The sequence below is a fragment of the Papio anubis genome, chromosome 11 (assembly GCF_008728515.1).
Source record: "Papio anubis isolate 15944 chromosome 11, Panubis1.0, whole genome shotgun sequence".
Classification (NCBI taxonomy): Eukaryota; Metazoa; Chordata; class Mammalia; order Primates; family Cercopithecidae; genus Papio; species Papio anubis.
The window spans coordinates 15,112,749-15,135,354 of NC_044986.1; the positions used below are offsets into that span (position 1 = coordinate 15,112,749).

Sequence of the window (22,606 nt, forward strand, 5' to 3'; positions counted from 1 at the left end):
AACATGCACAAGCCTCCACGGGGTACAAAGTGCTATTCTAGGTAACATGGTGGATTATAAATAAGACACAGTTAAATCATCGAGGAGTTTATGATTTACTAAGGGAGACAGAGATGTAACTACTTCATCTGATAAAGGCAATATATAGTAAGTGCCTTGATAAGATGACAAAGAAAAATGGGATTGCAGTTCAAGAAAATATGAATTCTAGGTATGGAAGGAGGAGCGAAGGATGGGGACGTCATCCAGGCCAGAGTTTGAAGGGTGACTGGTAGGAGATGTGCACTCCAAAATGAAAAACTGCATAATGAGAAGAAAGAACTAAGCTGAGAGAGACAAGAACATTTACAGCAGGTACAAGGAATGGCAAGAAGGCTGTGTGGTTGGCTTGTGGAGGTAGGTTTAGGAAGGTTGTAGCGAAAGATAAAATTGGAAAGAAACTTTGAGTCAGACTCCAAAGAGACAGAAATAGCATATTAAGAAGTTTGAAGGTTTTTTGAGATGATGGTAGAGGATGGGCATTGAAGGTTTTTAAGCATAAAAATCACATGATCAGATCTGCACTTAAGAACAATACCTCTGGCCAACAGTAGGAGAAATGCATTAGAGGAAGAATACATTGGAGACCAGTTAAGAGGACATTGCAGTGGTCCAAGTAAAACTTTAAAAATGGCCTGAATTAAGACAGCAGTAGAGAACACGGGAGAAAAGGAATAGCTGTTTTCAGAACCTTGAAGAAGATGGATGGATAACTTAGAGACCCCCTAGATGCTAGAGAAGGAGAGATCATAGATGACCCCCAGCTTTCGTACTTCAGGAACCAGGAACCAGAAAGTTTAACCACCATCAACTTTAATAATTGGAATAACTGAGGCTACTAAGGAAAAGCTTCTAAATCTTGGAAATAAGCTTCAAAAATTACTGCATGCCTTTTTAATGTACTATTGGAGTGCTGTGTAACAATATCTGACTCTCTAAGGAAATGTAACTTTGTTTGCCGTACTATTACTGTTGACTAGGACTCAGAATCAGTAAGCTTATGTTAATTTATAGACTTTTATAAGTTACAAATGAATTTCGTATGGTACAGATACAGAAGATTTCTGTCCAGTAGAAAATAGAAACCTAAAGGTAATGATTACATCGACCTGTGGGACATTAAACAATTTTACATCTGATTTGGCACTCTTAGGCCAGCATTTCATATCCTCTTAGAACCTGATTTGTCATTCTACTGGTTCCCTCATTAATGATTTGAATAAATACTTGACATATGCTCACTCTATACTATATATATTTTATTATAAATGTTTTTAACTTCTTGGTAATTATACACTGATAGGGCCTGAAACCTGTAAGATGGAACTACCAAGGCTTTCCTTGCAGTAACAGGCAAATCAGTATATTAAAAATTGTGCCAAAAGAGGATTTTAATAACCAGGAGACACAAAAGTATGTTTTGATTGAGAAAACAATGTATCCTAAATATTTAGTTTTCCAAAACCCTATACAAGGCTCATTAAAAATATTTCCCTTTAGTGCAATTTACTACCTTCCGATAATATTGCAATGATGATAGCTATGTCTTTGCCCACATTCTTAATTATTTAAATAGATAATTTATTTAATTAAATAATTATTTCTTAGATATTAAATATTATTTGCTTAAATAATTAAGGACAGATTACCAGGATAGGATTGTCTATTCTAGGGATATGCACGTTTCTAAGACTTTTGATATAAACTATTTAATTCTACTGCAATCTATATTCCTACCAAATGGTGTATGTGAATATTCATATCCCTAAACAATTAGCAACAACTAGCATTATCTTCTTTGTTTAATCTATACCAATTTAATAACAGAATAATAGTTTTAAGATATCTCAGCTGACAGAGAAAACCTCAGCCCCTCCAAGTCCATTGTTTAAAAGCACGTAAACTATATCATCATAAAACTAATAAATGCATAACCGAGCCAGAAATGAGTCAAGGAAAGTACCTAGAAGCCAACTTCTCCAAATAGCAGCACTGAGTGAAAGCAGAAGCAGGTGAGCTCATGGGAATGGGAGATGGGCCTGGGTGGGGAGGGGCTTCAGTGTCCCCACCAGAAGGCGAGGGGAGGGTATAGTTCCCCACCACACCCAGATATTGAATGATTCTGTGTGCATAAAGCCAGGAGAAAGAAAGAGTAGCCAGTTCCTTGTCAACTATGTGGGACCGTAAGTGGGAAAAAGTGTCATCCCCAGGAACTAGAACAGGACTACACCACATACCAATGTGGTGTCAGACTCCATATACTCATTTGGTACAATAATTCAAAACTGAAAAATTAATTTAAAAAGTGATTACACAGGAACAAAGTCTATGGGTACCTACAGAAATAAAAGCAAAACCACTGTGTAAGGATGCTTTTACAAAACAGTAATGAGACTTCCAGGAAAACAACCACTACTGGCCAGGTGCAGTGGTTCACGCCTGTAATCCCCAGCACTTTGGAAGGCCGAGATGGGTGGATCACCTGAGGTCAGGAGTTCGAGACCAGCCTTGCTAACATGGTGAAACCCCATCCCTACAAAAATACAAAAATTAGCTGGGCATGGTGGTAGGTGCCCGTAATCCCAGCTACTCAGGAGGCTGAGGTGGGAGAATCACTTGAATCCAGGAGGTGGAGGTTGCAGTAAGCCAAGATCGTGCCACTGCACTCCAGCCTGGGTGACAGAGTGAGACCCCATCTCCAAAACAAATAAACAAACAAAAAAACACTACTAAAGATGAGTTCACAACAGAAAATTACAAACCACATGGGGAAGTAAACCACCATGGAGGAAGATGAGACCACATAACCATGGGAATTATGCACTCCAAATATTGGATATAAGAGAATAATTTGAAATAATCTTGAGAATATTCAAGGAGTTAAGGAAGTCAAAGAAGCCATAAGATTTAAGCAGAGCACTATTGAGAGAGAGAGCGAGACAGAGAGAGAGAGAGAGACAGACTCTGAGAGAGAGAGAGAGAGAGTCAGAGACAGAGAGACAGAGAGAAGGCTGGTTTGAAAATAACCAAAAATGGGCCTGGCGCAGTGACTTACGCCTGTAATCCCAGCACTTTGGGAGGCTGAGGCGGATGGATCACGAGGTCAGGAGTTCAAGACCGGCCTGGCCAAGATGGTGAAACCCTGTCTCTACTAAAAATACAAAAAATTAGCCAGGAGTGGTGACGGGTGCCTGTAATCCCAACTACTTGGGAGACTGAGGCAGATAGTTGCTTGAACCCGGGAGACAGAGGTTGCAGTGAGCCAAAATCATACCACTGCACTCCAGCCTGGGTGAAAGAGCGAGACTGTATCCGTAAAAAAATAAAAATAAAAAAATAAATAATAAACAAATAAAAATGAAAATAATAAACAAAAATAAAAATAATCAACATGGAAATTTCAAAAATAAACACATTCAATTTACAGGATAAATACTATATTAGCCACAGCTATACCAAAACTCATATCTGGAAAATTGATAGTATAAAAACCAGTTATCTGATTATAAAGCAATTGAGTCATAAATCCAGTATAAAAAGATAGTTTCAAACATTGGAAATGAATAAAAGGTCAATCATAAATCATCCATATATTATACAAAAAAGTCATAATGGAAATTATGAAATATTCACATATAAATAACAGCAAAATTCTCCATATAAAAACAGGTGGGATACAGCTTAAAGAAATGCTTAAGGTAAAATGTGTAGTCTTAAGCATATTTATTGAAAAATAAGAAAGGATGGGGAAAAGCAGGAGCTATATCATTTAAAAAGTCAAAACAAAAGTAAAAGTAGAATTAATGAAATAGAACAACAAGGAAAAAGAATCAAGATTATCAACAAAAAACATTAGCTGCTTTAATAAATATTAATAAAATAGGCAAATATGTACAAAGATTGTTCAATGCAAAAAGAAAGCACAAATAATATTAAGAATCAAAAAGAGTATGTACCTACAGGTGGAGACGTCTAAAATTATATGAAGATACTACATAAATTGTATGCCAACAAATTAGAAAGAAATAGATAAAATAAGTAATTTTCTTTAAGAATGCAAAGTATTTGAACATAACATCATACTTCACAAGCAAAATCCAAGGCACTCTATAGACAAATGATTAAAAGAAATAGGAGAGCTTAGTGGGGTTGTTGACTACAAGATTAATATACAAAAATGTCACTTTTCCATATACAACAACTAACCAACTGGAATATGAAAAAGAACAAAATCATGGCATTTACAATGACAGTAAAATCGATAAGAAACTGGGAATAAATGAAACAAAGATGTATAATAAGGTTACGGAGAAAAGGGGAGGCACCACTGAAGAATATAGAAAAGCTGTGATCAAGTGAAATCCATCTTAATAGATTCATAGACTCAATATTATAAGGATAGCAATTTCCCAAAATGAAACAATAAATTTAAAGCAATCTTCATCAAAATTCCAATGGGATATCTCAATCCACTAGGGCAATCACTCCAAGTTCATTCAAAAAGTAAAAATCCAAGAATCATGAAGAAACTCCTAGAAGTATAAGAGGGAGGGAGAGTGGGAATAACAAGAAGAAAAGATTTGTTATACTGAATATTAAGTCTACTGTAAGTTATAGCAAGTAAAACAGCGTGGAGGTAGTAGGGGACTTGTAAACAGATTGATAGATTGGAAAGCACGAAACAGAGCAGAGCATAAATGACAAGTTGGAATGTGATCAATGTGACATTGCAAACAGCAGGAAAATAATGGACTCTACAGTTAATAATGTTAGGGATAGCTGCATGTCTGTGTTGTTAAAAATTATCTTTACCTCACGCCATACACAAAAACTAAATTCCAGATAAAGAATGAACATAAAATTACAAAATTATACAAACCACAAATATAAAATATAGTCAAATGTCTTTAGAGTAGGAAAGCATTTCTTAATGAAGAGTACAAAAAGCACAATATATTAAGAATAGGATAATAAATTTGGCCAAATCAAAAAATAAAACATCTACAAGATTAAAGACATCATAAACAAATTTAGTAGGCCAGCTTTTGACTGAGAGGTCTTTTCTATACATATGACAAGAAAATCCTTAGTGTTCAGAATAACCTACTAATCAACAAGAAAAAAAACCTCCAATAGAAAAAATGACAATACGAACAGGCAGTTCATGAAAGATGAAATTTAAATGGCCAAGAAACACTTAAAATTTTCCATTAACTCACTAGTAATTACAGAAATGCAAATTAAAATAATAATTAGATACCATTTCAGATTGGCAAAAATGTCAAAGTTTGACAAATCTAAGCACTGGTGAGGATTTTGAGAAATACTGCTGACGTAAATTTAAAAAGTCACTTTAGAGAGCAGTTTGTTAGTATCAGGTAAAACTCAAGACGTCCATCCCCTAAGACCTAGTAACCCAATTTCTAGAGACACTCTTGTATATGCATACAAAGAATGTTCATTGCAGTATGTTTATCAGTAAAAGCTTAGAAATGACTAAATATTCACAAGTAATTAATAAACAAATTGTGATATATTCATACATTAAAATAAAATCAGAACTAAAATAAACAAAATGTATCTAGATGCTCTGATATGGTTTTAGCTGTGTCCCCACCCAAATCTCATCTTGAATTAAAATTCCCACAATTCCCAGGTGTCCTGGGAGGAACCCAGTGGGAGGTGATTGAATTATGGGGGCAGGTCTTTCCTGTTCTGTTCTCATGATAGTGAATGAGTCTCACGAGATCTGATAATTTTAAAAAGGGGAGTTTCCCTACACAAGCTCTCTTCTTTTGTCTGCTGCTATGTGAGATGTGCCTTTCACCTTCCACTATGATTGTGAGACCTCCCCAGCCATGTGGAACTGTGAGTCCAATAAATCTCTTTCTTTTGTAAATTGCCCAGTCTTGGGTATGTCTTTATCAGCAATGTGAAAATGGACTAATACATGCTCCATTATGAATTTATCTCAAAAACAAAATAATAAGTAAAAAAAAGGCAAGATCATACAGTGTCAGATATAGTATGATAGCACTTATTTATGAAGTTTAGAAAACATCAAGCTGATATTCTATGTATCATTTTTTATATATAGCAGCTGTATGGTAACAGTATTAAAACACAGACTCAAAGTATTTGCACCAAGTTCTTTTTAATGACTGTGTCTCAGGAGCAAGGGACAAAGATGATAGACCTGAGAGGCTTTTAGTTTCATTTGTAATGTTCTTTTTCATACACACACACACACACACACACACACACACACACACAGAGTAAAAATGACAAAATGTTATTTCTGTGTGGTAGATGCATAGACATTTTTCACATTATGCTTTTTACATTTCTATTTTTATTTTACAATTAAAATAAGCAAAATAGAATGTTGTTTTGATTGTACTTCTTTGCTTATTAGGAAGCTGAAAAGTTTTAAAATATGCTATCAACCATTTCTACTTTTTCCAATGGAATTGTTTGTTAATATCCTTGGTCTCTCTTTTATTAGAGTTGTTTCAGGTATTTTTTTTTTAACTCGTTTGTAAATATTTCTTTCTATTTTAGATTCGGTAACCCTTTGACCATCATGCAGATTGAAAATATCTTTTCAGTTTATTGTTTGCTCTTACTGTTTTTCTTTTCCTTTTTTTTTTTGGGACGGAGTCTCACTCTGTCGCCCGGGCTGGAGTGCAGTGCCCGGATCTCAGCTCACTGCAAGCTCCGCCTCCCGGGTTTACGCCATTCTCCTGCCTCAGCCTCCCGTGCTCTTACTTTTATTTAGGTTATTTATTGACTTTTAGAAACTTACAATTTTTATGTAATCACACCTATCAAACTTTTGTTTTCACAAGATCTTTCTAAATAGTCATCTAAATTCTCATCTCATGTTTTTATGACTTTAACATTTAAGTATCCGAAACATGATAAGCACTATATTGATATTATTGGATAGAATCTTTAATATGGATAGAATTTAGTTTGATACATGTCATCAGGTAGGAATCTAAGTTTATTTTTTCAAACAACAGTTAGCAGTTCATTCAGCACCATTCATACCAATTTTTAAAATAGTGCTAACTTTTCACATATACTCTGTTCCATATACAATCTCTTTCTGAGTTAGCTATTCAATTTTATTTATCTCTTGCCTATTTTGGTACCATGTTCCTAATTGTTGTAGGCTCACAGTGTATTTTAATAGCCGGGAGGTCAACTTCCTCTTCTTTTTCTATCAGTTGTTTTTGTTTATTCTTACGCATTTATTCTTCTAATGAATTTTAAATCAATATGTTAAGTCCTCCCACCCCAAATGCTGTTGGGATTTAATTGGAATTGCATTTTATTTATTGATTAACTTGAGAAGTGTCCTTATCTGTACAATCTTGCACCATCCAACCCAGGAACAAGGCATTGCTCTCCATCTATTGAGGTCTGCTTTAGGCCTCCCTTCAAGTTTGGTGGTTTTGCATCAAATAGATTCTGCACAAATATTTGTGTGTGTGTGTGTATATATATATATATAATATGAGCTTCTTTTATTATCCTTTCATAATAAATATTGCTAAATAAAGCAAAGCTATATTTATATTTGTTTTACAATCAGGTCTCTTACTGAACTTAATTGTAATAGATTTTTCAGACCATTATTTTAGAATTTATAAACGTGTCATTTATAAATGATGAAAATTGTTTCTAATGAACTCATTTTTAAAATTTTGTTTTATTGCACTAACTAAAACATCCAGTGACTATCTTTGTTTTCTCCCCTATTTTAATGAAAATGCCTCTACTATAGCACCATTAATATGATGATGGCTAGTGTTTCGGAAGAGTTATTAAGTATAACTATTGATTTTTGCCAAATTTATTTTGTGTATCTGTTGAGATGGCCACATGATGTTAATCCTTTGATCAATTGATGCACTCTATTATAGTCATGTATTTCTCAGTATTAAACCTATTATATATTCCTGGAATAAATTATACTTGATCTTTGCTTAATATAGTGCTGAAATTAAGGTTTTGATTTTCTTTACACCTCATAAGTTATCAGTATAGTACTTTTAATTTCAAGAGTTTATAAGAATTTTGATTGAAGCATTTGCTATTAACATTTTTATTTAATCGCATTGTAGCCAGAGGAGGTAGCCTATACTACTTCTACTTTTAGAAATGTATTGATGTTTTCATTTGGGACTAATACAGAGTCAGTATCTGTCAATGTTTTATGGGTGTACACACACACAAAAAGGCATTCTTTTAGGTTACAGTTCTACATATAGCTATTAAGTCAATCATATAATTACATTGTTCGGATCCCTAAATTATTATCTATTTATAGAAAGTACTGAGAAAAATATGTAAAACATTTTCTCTACTAATATATTTATGTTCCATATTCCCTATATTTAACAAACTTTGTGTTATATATCTTTTGTCAAAAAAAGTATCCTCCTATTTAATGCTTTGTCTGTACTGAATTTTATTTTACATGACTCTTCTAGGTACTTTGGAGCTTTGGCATCCATGCATTCTAAATTAAGTTGCTCAGCCTCCTGCATGGGACTTGCAAAGAGGTGAGGAACAATGGATACAAAATTCCCACACGTGCCTCTCTCCCACTTCCACGCTTGTGATGGAATGGTGTTTCTCAAACTTCCACATGCATCAGAATGCCCTGGAGGGCTTCTTACAACACAGATTGGGGGACCACCCCCAGAGTTTTTGATTCAGTAGATCTGCAGGAAGGCCTGAGAAACTGCCATTTTAACAAGTCCCCAGGTGATGCTGATGCTGGTCTGAGGACTACACTTTAAGGACCGTTCTTATTTAGAAAAGGGCTAAGAAGTCCTCCAGCTGACGAGTCAGGGGTTAGGACTTCTTTGGAGAGAGTTGGTGGGGGTGCAGTTCGCCCTCACCCCACAGGGAAGTGCTGCTCCATCACTCAGAGGGGTTGACTGGGACCCCTGTGTGCTTCCTGCCCAGGAAACACTAAGTCAAGAGCCTGTGGCTGAGGGTGCCCTTACCTGCGGGGACAGCCTGTGGTCAGTACCGTCAGGGGGACATCCTAAACCTCCAGAATTGGGCAGTGAACAGACATGGGCAGTGTGTTCCTGAGGGCCAGATGTGGACATGCAGGAAGGAGCTGGACTTGGGTCTCATAGCAAGGTAGACTGAAGGACCGAAATGGCCCCAGCGGAGAGGGATGACTACAAAACCCAGGGAAGTTTCATTTGTGTTGTCTTTGTCTGTATGAACCATGATTTCTTTCTTTTTTTTTTGTCCGAATAATTTGGAATGCATATATACAGCTTATTTTAAACAGTATTAGCAGTTGTTTTAAAATTAAAAAAAACTTGACTGACCTCCTGTTTCTGGATTTTAATAATTAAACACTATCTATGGGTGTCCTCATTTTCCATCTTTATGCAGAATTAGGAAAGCAGCATATAATGAACGTTTTTCTGCTCCAATCATTTTTTACAGTATATATATTTCTTTTCACAAGTTCTCACATTTGCATTTATTTGTAATTATATTCACAAAGTTATTTACTTTTAATGCAGTTAATTCATACCAATACTTCCTTATTTAAGTGATTTATAAGTTCCCTTCTTAGCTGTAGAACATCTTCAAGGTTCTCGGTTTGTTTGTTTGGGGAGGATTCTTCTGGTTTTGCTTTTGGTTTTTCAGGAAGGTTTCGTAGATACCTTAGGGACATCTGCATAAGAGGTCATCTGTACCGTGGCGTTTCGTTTTACTTCTGTTTCTAAAAGGGCTTGGCCCATCCTTTGACCACCAATTCTCTGTGCTTGAAATCTTTATTTTGAGTCATCTTGGTGGGCTAGATTTCCTCATGAGTACTTTTTTTTTTTTTGAGATGGAGTTGCTCTGTCGCCCAGGCTGGAGTGCAGTGGCTTGATCTCGGCTCACTGCAAGCTCCGCCTCCTGGGTTCACGCCATTCTCCTGCCTCAGCCTCCCCGAGTAGCTGGGACTACAGGTCATCGCCACCACGACCGGCTAATTTTTTGTATTTTTAGTAGAAACGGGGTTTCTCTACGTTAACCAGAATGGTCTCAATCTCGTAACCTCATGATCTGCCCGCCTCGGCCTCCCAAAGTGCTGGGATTATAGGCGTGAGCCACCGCGCCCGGCCCATCATGACTATTTTTTTTAAGAGGGGCTCTGGGGTTCCAATATCTGCCTGTTTCCAGACAGTTTCGATGGGTGTAGTATTCATGGGTCTTTCTTGCTCTTGGATCATGCTGAACACCGTTCCATCTTCCTCTGGCAGTGAATGCTGCTGTGGCCAAGTCTGAGACTGGTTGGATTTCCCTGTGCCACTCCCAACCTGTGGAGAAGTTCCCCTTTCTTTATCTTTGAAATTAAGTAATTCATCCAGACCAGTAAGGATTCTCCATGATCTTTAAAGAGCTTTACTTTCATTAAACCTCTGAATGTTCTAGGCTCTAAACAGTACTATAGGTTGCAGAATCTCTCGCTGTTCCCCATCCACCTTCACATTCTGCTCTGCCTCCTACAAATTAGGGCAATCTGCCAAGATTTCCTCTGGCCTGCAGCACCTCTGAGAGGAGAGCTGTGACTTGCAGCTTGCTTTTTTCTAGTCCCTCACTTTATGCCTAGCATAAGTTCCTTGAAGCTTGAAGCATTTTGACTGCACGTGTCTCTATCAGAATGAATGCAAGTTCCCCTACTGTTGCTTCCCTTTATGTTTTCTATTAGCTGACATGTTTGCTACAAACTTAAACTACAATATGAATATTCTAGCATAGCTCATTATTCTATTGATGAGTTTTTCTACACATTTTCTTCATTTCAATTTCTATTTACTTGCCATCTTTCAGACATTCCTACTTCCAAATAAAAGTGAAAAAAAAGAAAAGATTATGCGATTTGAATCTGCTTGCTATAAGAGAAGTTTTGCCCATTCATCTTGTCTTCCGCCCATTCATTCAACTGGGGGACAGGCACTGTGCTAAACGTTGGGAATAATAAGGTAAAGCCCAAAACTTAGCTGAGGAAAAAGATAAATGCATTAAAAAATTAAAATACCACATGTTAAACTCTATCAGAGAATTTAAGAATTTTAATTTATCCTAAGAGCAGTGGGATTGTACTGGAAGGAGAGGTTCATTCTGTCTAGGAGGATCTGGGAAAAAAGTGACATTTATTGAGTACTTATATCAGATACTATATTAGCATTTTAATTTTATTACCACATTTGATCCTCAAATATGCCTATGAGACAAGTATTGTTACATCCTTTTTACAGCTGAGGAAACCCAGGTTTATTTAGGGGCAGTAAGTAATTTCACCACAAATGGTTAATTGCAGAAAAGTCTTCAATTCCAGCTCCATCTGACTCCAAAGCCTGAGGTCTTTCCAATACAGAGATTGACTCATCTTGGAAGGTGAAGGGAGACTTTAGAGGGAACTCCGTGTGGGCACATGCATGTGTGTTTGTGAGCGGAGGTGTGGAGGTGAGTGGGCAAACCTGTGGTTTTTATGTGCTTGGTTATATTTGGCCTTTATGCTTATGTACAATTCAGAATTATGAATTTCATCTTATCTTAGAAATAAATGATGGGATCAACATTATTCCTTTAAAGCATCGATCATTTACAAATTTTAGATCCACTCAGTGACCCTGGGAAAGAGGCTGGGTTTTATTTATGTTTGAAAAGTTGACATACCTGGAATATGAAACCATGGCTAGGTTAGAAGACTGAATTCCAAATCTTGCCATTTGGAAGTATCCAGGACATCCCCTGTTCTGGCCCCCAGATATTACAGGAATTGGTGGCCTGAGTGAGGAATGTTCACAGTCAGAATCCTGAGGAATGCATGGCCCCCCCTTTTTTAAAATGAACTACTTGAAATTAATTTCTATAAAAAGATTAACAACTCAAATTTAATTAAATCCTATATTTTAAGTCTTAGAATAATATTGTTTAAGAAATACTTAATCATTTTATTTTGTTGTGTTGGATTAGCTATTTAAAGACAAAAGACTCCAGGCTCCAATTAGCTGCTGCCAAAAATTAATTTAAGTAACCTAATTGACTACTTGCTTTAAGCTACATAGTCTTGGTGCTTAAATAATTTAATTCCTTGCAAAAGCGGGTGTGAGCTTTTTACCCTCTTATAAAACAATATTAGACCAATCTATTGCCAAATACTGAATATCTATCCAGTTAAGCTCTGCCCTGGCACTTGGTGTGCCCACAACACACATTATCATCTCTCACACAGGTGCTCCAGAAATGTTTGCTTCTTATTAGTGGAGGATACAAACAAAACCAAGACCCTTCCATGTCCTCAATAAGCTCCTATTTGGGAAAAACAAGATCTGAAGGAGATATAAAAGGTAACGTATGATTAAAAATTAAATGGATGACTCAGACCATGAATTCAGAGGAGAGAGAGCGAGACTGCTATCAATGTAAAGGTTGAGAGAGCTTTGTGGAAAAGAAACAAATTGATCAGGCTGTGTTTCTTGGCTTTGAAAGGAGAGAGAAGGAAAGAATGGGAGGAGAGGGAAGTGAGAAAGCGGAGAGAAAAAATAGTGTGCCCTTTGGAGAGCACATACTCTCTTGTGCTGTTAGCTGTTTTCTATGTGCCTATGACTTGAGTCTCCAGCTGAAGGGAGGAATTGTACAGAACGATGGTAATGATGACGACGACAACGCTAACAATTACCAAGCTCTTACTATGACCTGTGGAGCCAGCCAATTTGATATTTCATATCAAATATATGAGATAATATATATATTATCTCATCTGGTCTTCACAACAACTCTATGAGGAAACATATACCAAATAAGCTCTAAGAGGTTCAGTAACCTGCTCTGATCACATATCTACAAAAACACAAAGCAGGAAGCCGAATCCAAGCCATCAGATTTCAGGGCTGGTGGTCTCACTGGCTGAGTGGTTCTTCTTTGAATTTCCTAAAGCTGTTAATATAGAGTCTTATACAAGAAGGTGCCTGGTGTAGTTCCATCTGTTGATTTGCTGACTCAGCAAAGTGAAGGATATTTGATGAAGAGCAATACAGAGGGAAGGAAAAGTCAGATAAGAATGGATTCTGGAAGGCTCTGAAAGCCAGGTCTAGGGATTAGAAAACAAGGAGTCTTCAAAAATGCTGGAGCTGAGTTTGGACAAAAGTCCACCTTTCAAGCCCTGGCTTTGTCATTCAGTTGTCCTCTCTATAGATCACTCTTTGCCCCCATACAAAGGGAGCAGATCAAAAAAATCTGCTCTTGGTAAATAATAACAACAGCTCCTTTGGGTGGGGTGTCCCTTCCCAGTTTCCAAAGCATTGCACTGCAGTGCCTTGAACAGGCTCCATCTCTGGCTTCTAACAGTCTGTTTCTTCTCCTAGATTCAATTTCTTGAAAAAGGGGGAAACTCTCCTGCCTTTCAGTTTCTCTCATGGAAAAATCTAATCACCCTCTGAGTTTACCCAAATAGTTGTTTTTTCCCAGTTTACAAGTTTGTGTCAATAATTTGGGTCACTTATTATTTCACTCAATAAATATTTACTGAGGGCTTACCATGTGTCAGTTTAGAGACACAAAATTAAGCAAGTGAGACCCAGTGCTTGCTCATGTTGAGTTCTTTGGTTTAGCTGGGGATACAAGCATTAACCAAAGAATTACAATCTAGAGTGATGATTGTTTGGAAGCAGAAGTGCAGGGGCACTGGGGTAGCTTACAATGGGAGGGGGACCAAGGAAGTTAGGAAGGAACTGGCTTCCTGATGGAAGTGCCATTTAAATCAAACCATGGAGGAAAACTGAGACTTGAGTAAGCTAAGGAGGGGTGTGTGTGTGTGTGTGTGTGAGAGTGTGCCTGCCTGTGTGTGTGTGAGAGAGAAAGCATGGTGAATGCGAGAGGAAGCTGTTTGAATGTTTGGAGGCAGAAGAAGTGGCAGATAGAGGAAGGGGAAGGGAGGTTTTGTGTATTTCAGGCAAGGAGAAAAGTCTGTACAAAGGCCCAAGCATGAGGTAGAGCCCCACTGTGTTCAAAGGACTAAGAAAAGTCTAATGGTGGGGGCAGTAGGTATGAGAGAGCAAAGGTGTGAGTGGTTTGAAAGTGTTTGAAGAGGTTGGTGAGGCCAGCATCTACAGGGCTTATAAACCATATAAAATGGGTTGGGCTTGATTTTCAGGTCATGGGAAGGCATTGAAGGGCTTCTGGCTGGGGTGACATGATCAAATTTGCATTTTTTAGCATCCCTGACTATTTGAAAGGAGAATGGCTAGAGAAAGATGTGAATGAATGGAAACAATGGAGAGCAGGCAGGAGGCTGTTGCAATCATTCATGGAAGAGATACTGGGGGCATAGGGGACAGAAAAAGTGGCTGGAGCCCAGGCAAGGTTAGAGTTAACAGGAAGTGGTGACAGATTATGCAGGAGAGGGGTCCCTGATATCTCCTAGATTTCTAGATCAAGGAACTGGCTCTTCACACTTTGCACATCATCTCATTGCTTGTGTATCTCCCCATCTTCCTCCTGCATGCAGGAGAGGGCTGTCCAGAAGCCTGGAGCAGGAAGATGGGCCATTTACCTAGGAATTCATGCTTGCTGAAATATTAACTAGCTAATAGTTTCCTCTGGTGATCCCTAAAAATTCGTATTTAGGAATTTATTATCCAGGAAATGAGACTATTCTGTACATTCCTTTCAAAGGACCCTCCATAAGGCAGAGACTTACTGAAAGCAAGCTTTATACATTCCTGGTGTCTTTCCACTCATTGAGATCAAAGTCCTCAAGAGTCATTGGTTTGGGTTATAATGACCATTCAGAGTTTAAGTAAAAATTAATGAAGCACACATTTTTATTCAATGTAAGGAAGGACTTTTCAAAAAGGAAATGAGCTGCCTCAGGGGCAACCGCTGTTCACTCCTAAGGACTAAGCTCAAATATCACCTCCTAAGATGCCAGCCCAGAGTCCGCCAGGCAGAGTTCAACATTCCATCCTCCTTGCCCCTGCACATTGTTTATTCCTCCACCATCATGCTCACTTCCTCTTACTATATCTTATTACAAAAGACTGTGAATATGGTAAGGTTTTGGAAATTTACATATAGAAATAAGTAGCATTTCTATACCCCAATAACAATCTAGCAGAGGACCAAATTGAGAAGGCAATCCCAATTACATTAGCTACCAAAAAATATATTTAACCAATGAGGTGAAAGATCTCTATAAGGAGAACTACAAAACACTGATGAGAAATGATAGATGACACAAACAAATGGAATAATATCCTGTGCCAAGAACTGGAAAAATCAATACAATTCAAATGACCATGCTGCCCAAATAATTTACAGATTCAACACAATTCCTATCAAATTACCAATGTCATTTTTCACAGAATTAGAAAAAACTATTCTAAAATTCATATGAAACCAAAAAAAAAAAAAAAAAAAAAAAAAGCCCAAATAGCTAAAACAATCCTAAGCAAAAAGAGCAAAGCTGGGGGCATCACATTACCTGACTTCAAATTATACTACAAGGCCATAGTAACCCAAACAGCACAGTACTGATATAAAAATACATAGATCAGCGGAACAGATGAGAGAACCCAGAAATAAAGCCAAATATCTGCAGCCAACTGATCTTAGACAAAATCAACAAAAATGTATACTGGGGAAAGGACATCCTATGCAATACATGGTGCTGGGACAATTGGATAGCCATATGCAGAAGGATGAAACCGGACCCATACTTGTCACCATCTACAAAAATTGACTCGAAGTGGATTAAAGACCTAAAGGTAAGACCTGAAACTATAAAAATCCTAGAAGAAAACCAAGGAAAACTTGTTCTGGACATTGGCCTAGGCAAAGAATTTATGACCAAGTTCTCAAAAGCAAACACAACAACAAAAATAGACAAATTGGGACTTAATTAAACCAAAAAGCTTTTGCACAGCAAAAGAATCAACAGGGTGAACAGACAACCTAAGGATGGGAAAAAATATTTGCAAACTACACATCTGACAAAGGGCTAATATTCAGAAACTACAAGAAACTCGAACAACTCAACAAGGAAAGAAAACCAAACAACCCCAATACAAACTTGGCAAAGGACATAAGCAGAGAGAAGATATACATTGGCCAAAAAACATATGGAAAAAATGCTCAACAGCACTAATTATCACAGAATACAAATTAAAGCAACAGTAAGATACCATCTTGCACCAGTCAGAATGGCTATTATTAAAAAGTCAAAAAACAACAGAGTTGGCAAGGATGTGGGGAAGAGAATGCTTGTACACTATTAGTGGGAATGTATATGAGTTCAACCTCTATGGAAAACAATGTGGAGAATCCACAAAGAACAAAATAAATAGAACTACTCTTTGATCCAGCAATCTCATTACTGATACATACCCAAAGGGAAAGAAAACACTATATCAAAAAGTTATCTGCATTTGTATGTTTATCACAGCACTATTCACAATAGGAACACGGATTCAACCTAAGTGCCCATGAGTGGAGGACTGAATGAAGAAAATGTGGCGCATATATATATACTTTGTAGCCATAAAACAGATTGAAATCATGTCTTTTGTAGTGACATGGATGGAACTGGAGGCCCTTATCCTAAGTGAAACAACTCAAAACAGAAAATCAAGTACTGCATATTCTCACAAGAAGTGGGAGCTAAAGAATGGGTATACGCGGACATACAGAGTGGAGTAATACACGTTGGAAACTACAAAAGACAGGAGGATGGGAGAGCAGCTGAGGGGTGGAAAAATTACCTATTGGGTACACAGTATTAGTCACACTGCTATAAATAACTACCTGAGACTGGGTAATTTATGAAGAAAAGAGGTTTAATTGACTCACAGTTCTACAGGCTTACTAGGAAGCATGACTGGGAGGTCTCAGGAAACTTACAATCAGGGGAAGAGGAAGCAAGCACCTTCTTCACATGACAGCAGTAGAGAGAGAGAGAGCAAAAGGGAAAGTGCCATGCACTTTTAGACCACCAGATCTCACGAGAACTCACTCACTGTCACAAGAACAACAAGGGGGAAATCTGCCCCATGATCTACTCACCTCCCACCAGGCCCTTCCTCCAATTCAACATGAGATTTGGGCAGGGACACAAATCCAAACCGTATCAGGTACAGTGTTCACTATTCAGGTGACAGGTGCACTAAACACCTAGACTTCACCACTATGCAATATAAGCATGGAAGATACCTACACTTGTACCCACTAAATAGATAAAAATTTTAAAAAAAGTTAAAAGACTGTGAATACCTATTTGTATCCACGTTGTGCCCTGGCATATAGAAGGCACTCATACTGACTGTATGAGTGAATGAACGAAGGAATGAGTGATGTTAATTTAGAGACTGAGTGATTCCCACACAGCTGTGATATGAAGAAATTCAAGTAACAGCTAAGGGGTTGGATGATAAGACTTTAAAGATCTCTTTTATAGAAGCCAGCACCCTTCTCAGCCATGAGCAGCCTCCACTTTTACATTGAAGCCCTTATCACTTGTGATCATGAGCCAATGCTGCAGAAACCTTTTTTGATCTTCCGGAGCCTGAGCCTGACTCTCCCCACTGGCTGCCTCACTTGTAAAACTTTCACTTCATAATCAGTTTTTATTACCAATTTGGATTTGACAATAAGGGCAGTCCTTTTTCTTTTTCCTGCAGGTGGGTGCCAGGGACACTGTTTCACTCCTCTTTGCTCTGTACTTTTCAGTCAAGGACTGATTTCCCCCACACACACCTAAGCCTGGTCTCAGCATACAGAACCCAGGTAAGAGCCCCAGCTCTCTTCTAAGAAAAGAGTTTAAATATGTTTCAGGTCACAGTCTCTAAGAGCTACATTACAACGGACATTGAAAATGTTTAATTAATAGTCAAACCTCTAAGTCAAGTCAGTATGTTCCTTTACAAATGCTTTCCTACAAGTATTACAGGAAATTCCAGCAGAAGAAGCATTTTTGACTTAACCAGGTGTATTAGTTTCCTGTTGTTGCTGTAACAACTTATCACAAACTAGGTGGCTTAAAACAACAGAAATGTATTCTCTTACAGTTCTGGCAGCTTAAAGTCTGAAATCCAGGTGTTGGTTGGGCCATGTTCCCTCTGAAGGCTCTAGGGCAAAACCTGTTCTGTGCTCCTTCTGACTTCTGGTTCCAGGCATTCCTTGGCTTGTAGCCGCATCACTCCAATCTCTGTTTCCATGGTTGCATCACCTCCTCCTCCCTCCATCTCAAAACTCCCTCTGCCTCCCTCCTATGAGGATACATTTGATTGCATTTAGGGTCTACGCAGATAATTCAGGATACATTCTGTCTCTCAAGATCTTTAACTTAATTACATTTTTGGGTTTTTTTTTTACCATACATAGTAATACTCACGCTTCTGCCATGTAAGGTAACATTCATAGGTTCAAGGGTTTAGGATATGGACGTATCTTTTCTTGGGTGGGGGGCGGGGCACCATTCAGCCCACTACATCAGGTAACACTTATTTTACCCTATTAATTTTGGAAGATGTTAATGTTATTGCAAAGGACACTGTATGTTAGTGCTGATGAACCACTGAGAAAACAGGTGAAGAAGCCTGAGCCCAAGAAGGTTAAAGGACTTGCCAAAGGTTATACAATAGTACAGCTGGAACCAGAGAGAGAACTCCAGGCATCCAGTCCAGGGAACTTGAGGGTCATATCATGCAACAATCCCAGAAGCAATGGTATATATATGTGCATGTAGTTCAGAAAAATTAATCCTTGCACCGTGTTTGCATGGGTGACAGTGTGACCTTATGAGAGCAAAGCCACTGGAAACAGAACAAGCCTGAAGCTATTTCACTGGTTATCACCCTTCATCACTGGTGACAAATAAAAGAAAAATGGTCAGATATCCCACTCTGTCATACTTAAGAGTTATGTGAACAATTCCACAGCATAAATGTGTCCAGAGAAGCAGAGTTTATTGTTTTCATAGAAAAGGGCATGGAGGGCTCTAGAAATAAACCACCATAGGCTTGAATTATGGTTCCTCCACTCCAGTGGTGGATCTCCAGTAAAGTGATGAACACCTTCTGCAAATGGAAAATATTCATCACAGTGCATTTCTCCAAGACTCAAATATAAAAAAATGCATAAAGCACCAAGAACGATGACTGGCATGTAGGAGGCCTTTGACCAGCAATGGCATCATCATCCCTATGTTAGTACACGGAAGGGGGAAAGTAAGTCCTTTGTAAATAAGTTGCGTGTGCTTATCTGGAGAAAACAAGAAACCTAAAGCTAGATTTGGCAAAATATTTGGAAACTCATCTTAACAGACTATTTTGTTATTACCAAATCATAAAAATTTGGCTGGCTATTTTTAGAACTGATATTATTTTAAAACTTCGTAGGTCTTAAGGACTCTTGGGCCATATTTGTTCTTCAAAAAAAATGTAAGATGCTTATTTCAACAAAACTTCAACAAAACTTGAATGCTTAGCATGTGCAAAGAATTATACTCTGGGACTTACAAGTGCCAATTTTAAAGTTATATTGAGGGCAGAGAGCTATTCAACCAAATAAGCGAGAATTGTAAGTGTGCCTAGATGTTCCATTTAAGGACAGAATAACTAACAAAATTGTCAAGCACATGACTTTTGTGGAAGTCATTGTTCCTGCTTTTGCCTGCCACAGAACGAGGGCAAGATCACTATATATTTAATAAAAAATGCTGCAGGATCAGATGAGAATCTCAGGTTAAAGACTATTACATAACTTAACATAGTGAAAAACAAATACAGCATCGTTTTCAAAACAAGGCAAGAAAATCAAAACAGCACAAAATTGGAAATAAATAATTGAATTCATTTCAAGGGAGGCAATCTGAAACAGCAAAGAGCACGGCTTTGAAGTCAGGCATAGTTGGGTTTGAGTCTTGTCTGTTGCTCCCTGGTAAGACTAAAGAAAAGTTACTTCTTCCTGGGTCTCATTCTCCTCATCAGTAAATGGAGATAAAAATGATTGCTCCATAGGATTGCTGGGAAGATTAAAGTCGTGCTGAGGATTCGGCTTACTGAGTATCTGGTACAGAGTAAGTGCTCAATGAATGTTGCCAGTTTATAAAAATAAGAATTTGTAGCAAAGTTACTTCATTAAAGGAAGCATCACACCAATATTTGCATCCAAATAAAGAAAAGCATCTATCTTTATTATTTGTGCTGAGGTTTATTTTATGTTTCTATTTTATTTGTGTTAGTGCACATTGTTGATAGTTACAAGGATCTGTTTCAGTGTTTATTTGTTTCATTTCTGTATTTATTTCCTACACACAAAGAAGTATGTATCCAGAAAGAGAGACTCACATGCTCACCTTTGCACATAACACAGCGGAGTTTCCTATTAGCTCTTTGCACGAGAAACCAAACTCATCCAAATGTTAGGTCGAAAATATCCTGATAGAGCTCTCCTCCGACATCCTTCATTTTACACCCAAAAAGAAGTCAGTCTACGTTGTTGTTTACTGTGAACCCTGGCAAAGAGTTCAGAATTACCTTAGAAGAAAACATTTTTTTTTGTTTTTTGTTTTTTGTCTTTTCATAGTTTGGATTTTGTGGAGGACAGCCTCAATGTTCAATGCAATAGCTTTAGCTATTTTTTTTTTCTGATATAACTACATCCCCAAATGTGAGTTAATTCTTCCTTCCCCATGGTCCTTGGACAGAAATAGAATGAATAAATCAACAAATTTCATTTTGACCAATTCATTTTAACTACCATTTGCACAAATACTTATATTAAGGTTACTCAAAAGGAAAAACCCAGTTAACTTGAGGAACTGCTCTATCCATTTTCTTTCCATAACTGTTACCTATTTAATAATAAGAATTAGTAGCTTATTTGTATTTGGGGGCAGAGATAAAGGGAGAAATGAGTGTGCTAGAGTAATAACGTAATGGGAAAGTTCAAAAAGTTACCCCAGGGCCTTTGCTCTGAATAAGAGAGGAATACATTGCAGACTACCTTCCGTCTATCTGTGGAGGTTGGTGACTGGTCAAAAATTGCCTAAGAACACAAACCAGAGCAAATGAGATGGACAAGAAAATTATAAAACTTCCATTAATGTTTTGCCTTGCTAAAGGTATGGGATCTTTTGCATAGGAAAACACTTTTCTGGGCATTCTTTGGTGGTTAAAAGTTTACAAGGAGACAGTTGATACAAAAGGCCCATATTACATTACATAATAAAGCTTAAACAATGCAGCATGAAGATGCTTCTCAGAAGCTGGAAAGCAAAGAAGCTCTGGAGAGGTGATTTCTCTTATCTGGGAAGAGAGGAGAGGGAACACCCAGGCAATGTGGTGACCTTCCAAGCAGACCCCAAGAAGGGAGATGACCGGGGAGACATTCCGAGGAACAGGATGGCAAAGGGGCTTTTAAGAAACAATGATGACTGCGGTTTAATTTTAAGCTGTTTCTTGTGCACAGGACTGCAATCACCTCTAATATTTTCAACCTCTATAAACATCTATTTCATGCATAACCCTTGAATTTGTGGTGCTTCAGAGAATAAAGAAGAGACAGGGACCAAACTTGAGGTTAGGTAGGTAGAAAGAAGATAGCAACCAGAAGAAGCAAGATGGGAGTTCAATGGGAGCAGGAATCTGGAGGGAAAACCTACTGCATTGTGGTTCTATAAGGTGCTCAGAAATGTTCATTGAATGAATGAATGCATGAATGAATGAACCCCTGGAAACTTTGGGACAGGAATGCTTGACTTCCAAGAGCCTGTAGGATGGGAAAGTATTGAGCCATTTATTTGGATATTAATAAAAAGAATGCTCTTAGAAGCTTGTAGTACTTAGGAACATCCAGGCTAAAAATTGCTAAGACCTAGATGTTGGGAAATCATCAATAGGAAGTTGAGGATGATTTAAGGTTGAGGATGAGAAGGATGAGAAGTTATGATGCCTGTTCTAGCAAACTGGGCTTTGTATTTCTGCATTTTGCTTACTTGTTTCTGGGAGGAAGATGAGGAAAATTTTTCTTAGATTTTTTAAAAAAAAACTCTTAATTACATTTAAAATAGAGAGGCCCACTTCCATTAGTAAGGACAAATACTCGATGACATTTTTCCTCTCAAACAAAACTTGTCATCACAAAAAAAAAGGTATCATGTGATATCTAAGATAAGGTAAACAGGAGTCATTAAATCTCATAGCCTTGGAGTCACGAGAATTTGGTTGGGCATCTGTCTAAAGTCATAAAAGCATTCCAAGAAACCATCTAAAAGGGGAGAACATGGAAAAACAGCAGATATGTCAACCCAACTTCTTCATAATGACAGAATATATGAAGCTGCCATGTTTGTTCTGTATCCTAGAACTATGGTACTTGGCTAACCCCAGGCCACTGGCTCAACAGAATCATGGCATTATGTTCCTTGATTCAATGAACATGATGTTCTCAAACTAGCAAACACTGTGTTCTCCACTAAAATTCTCTCAAAGTAAAACATACACAGGGTGAGATGAATTAATGGCCGACAGTA

General features: G+C 37.7%; 1 protein-coding gene across 6 annotated transcripts in view; it reads right to left on the reverse strand.

Moving 5' to 3' along the window:
- LOC103887763 overlaps positions 1 to 22,606 on the reverse strand; it is a 160,336-nt gene that overhangs the window by 65,939 nt on the left and 71,791 nt on the right. For all 6 annotated transcript variants that reach the window (XR_004176881.1, XR_004176880.1, XM_031652038.1 and 3 more), the window contains one exon: positions 11,752 to 11,862. Coding sequence is in view for 4 of the 6 variants with exons in the window: in XM_031652038.1 (XP_031507898.1) it covers positions 11,752 to 11,862 (111 nt within the window). In the remaining 2 variants the exon portion in view is untranslated. The remainder of the gene's footprint in view (positions 1 to 11,751; positions 11,863 to 22,606) is intronic.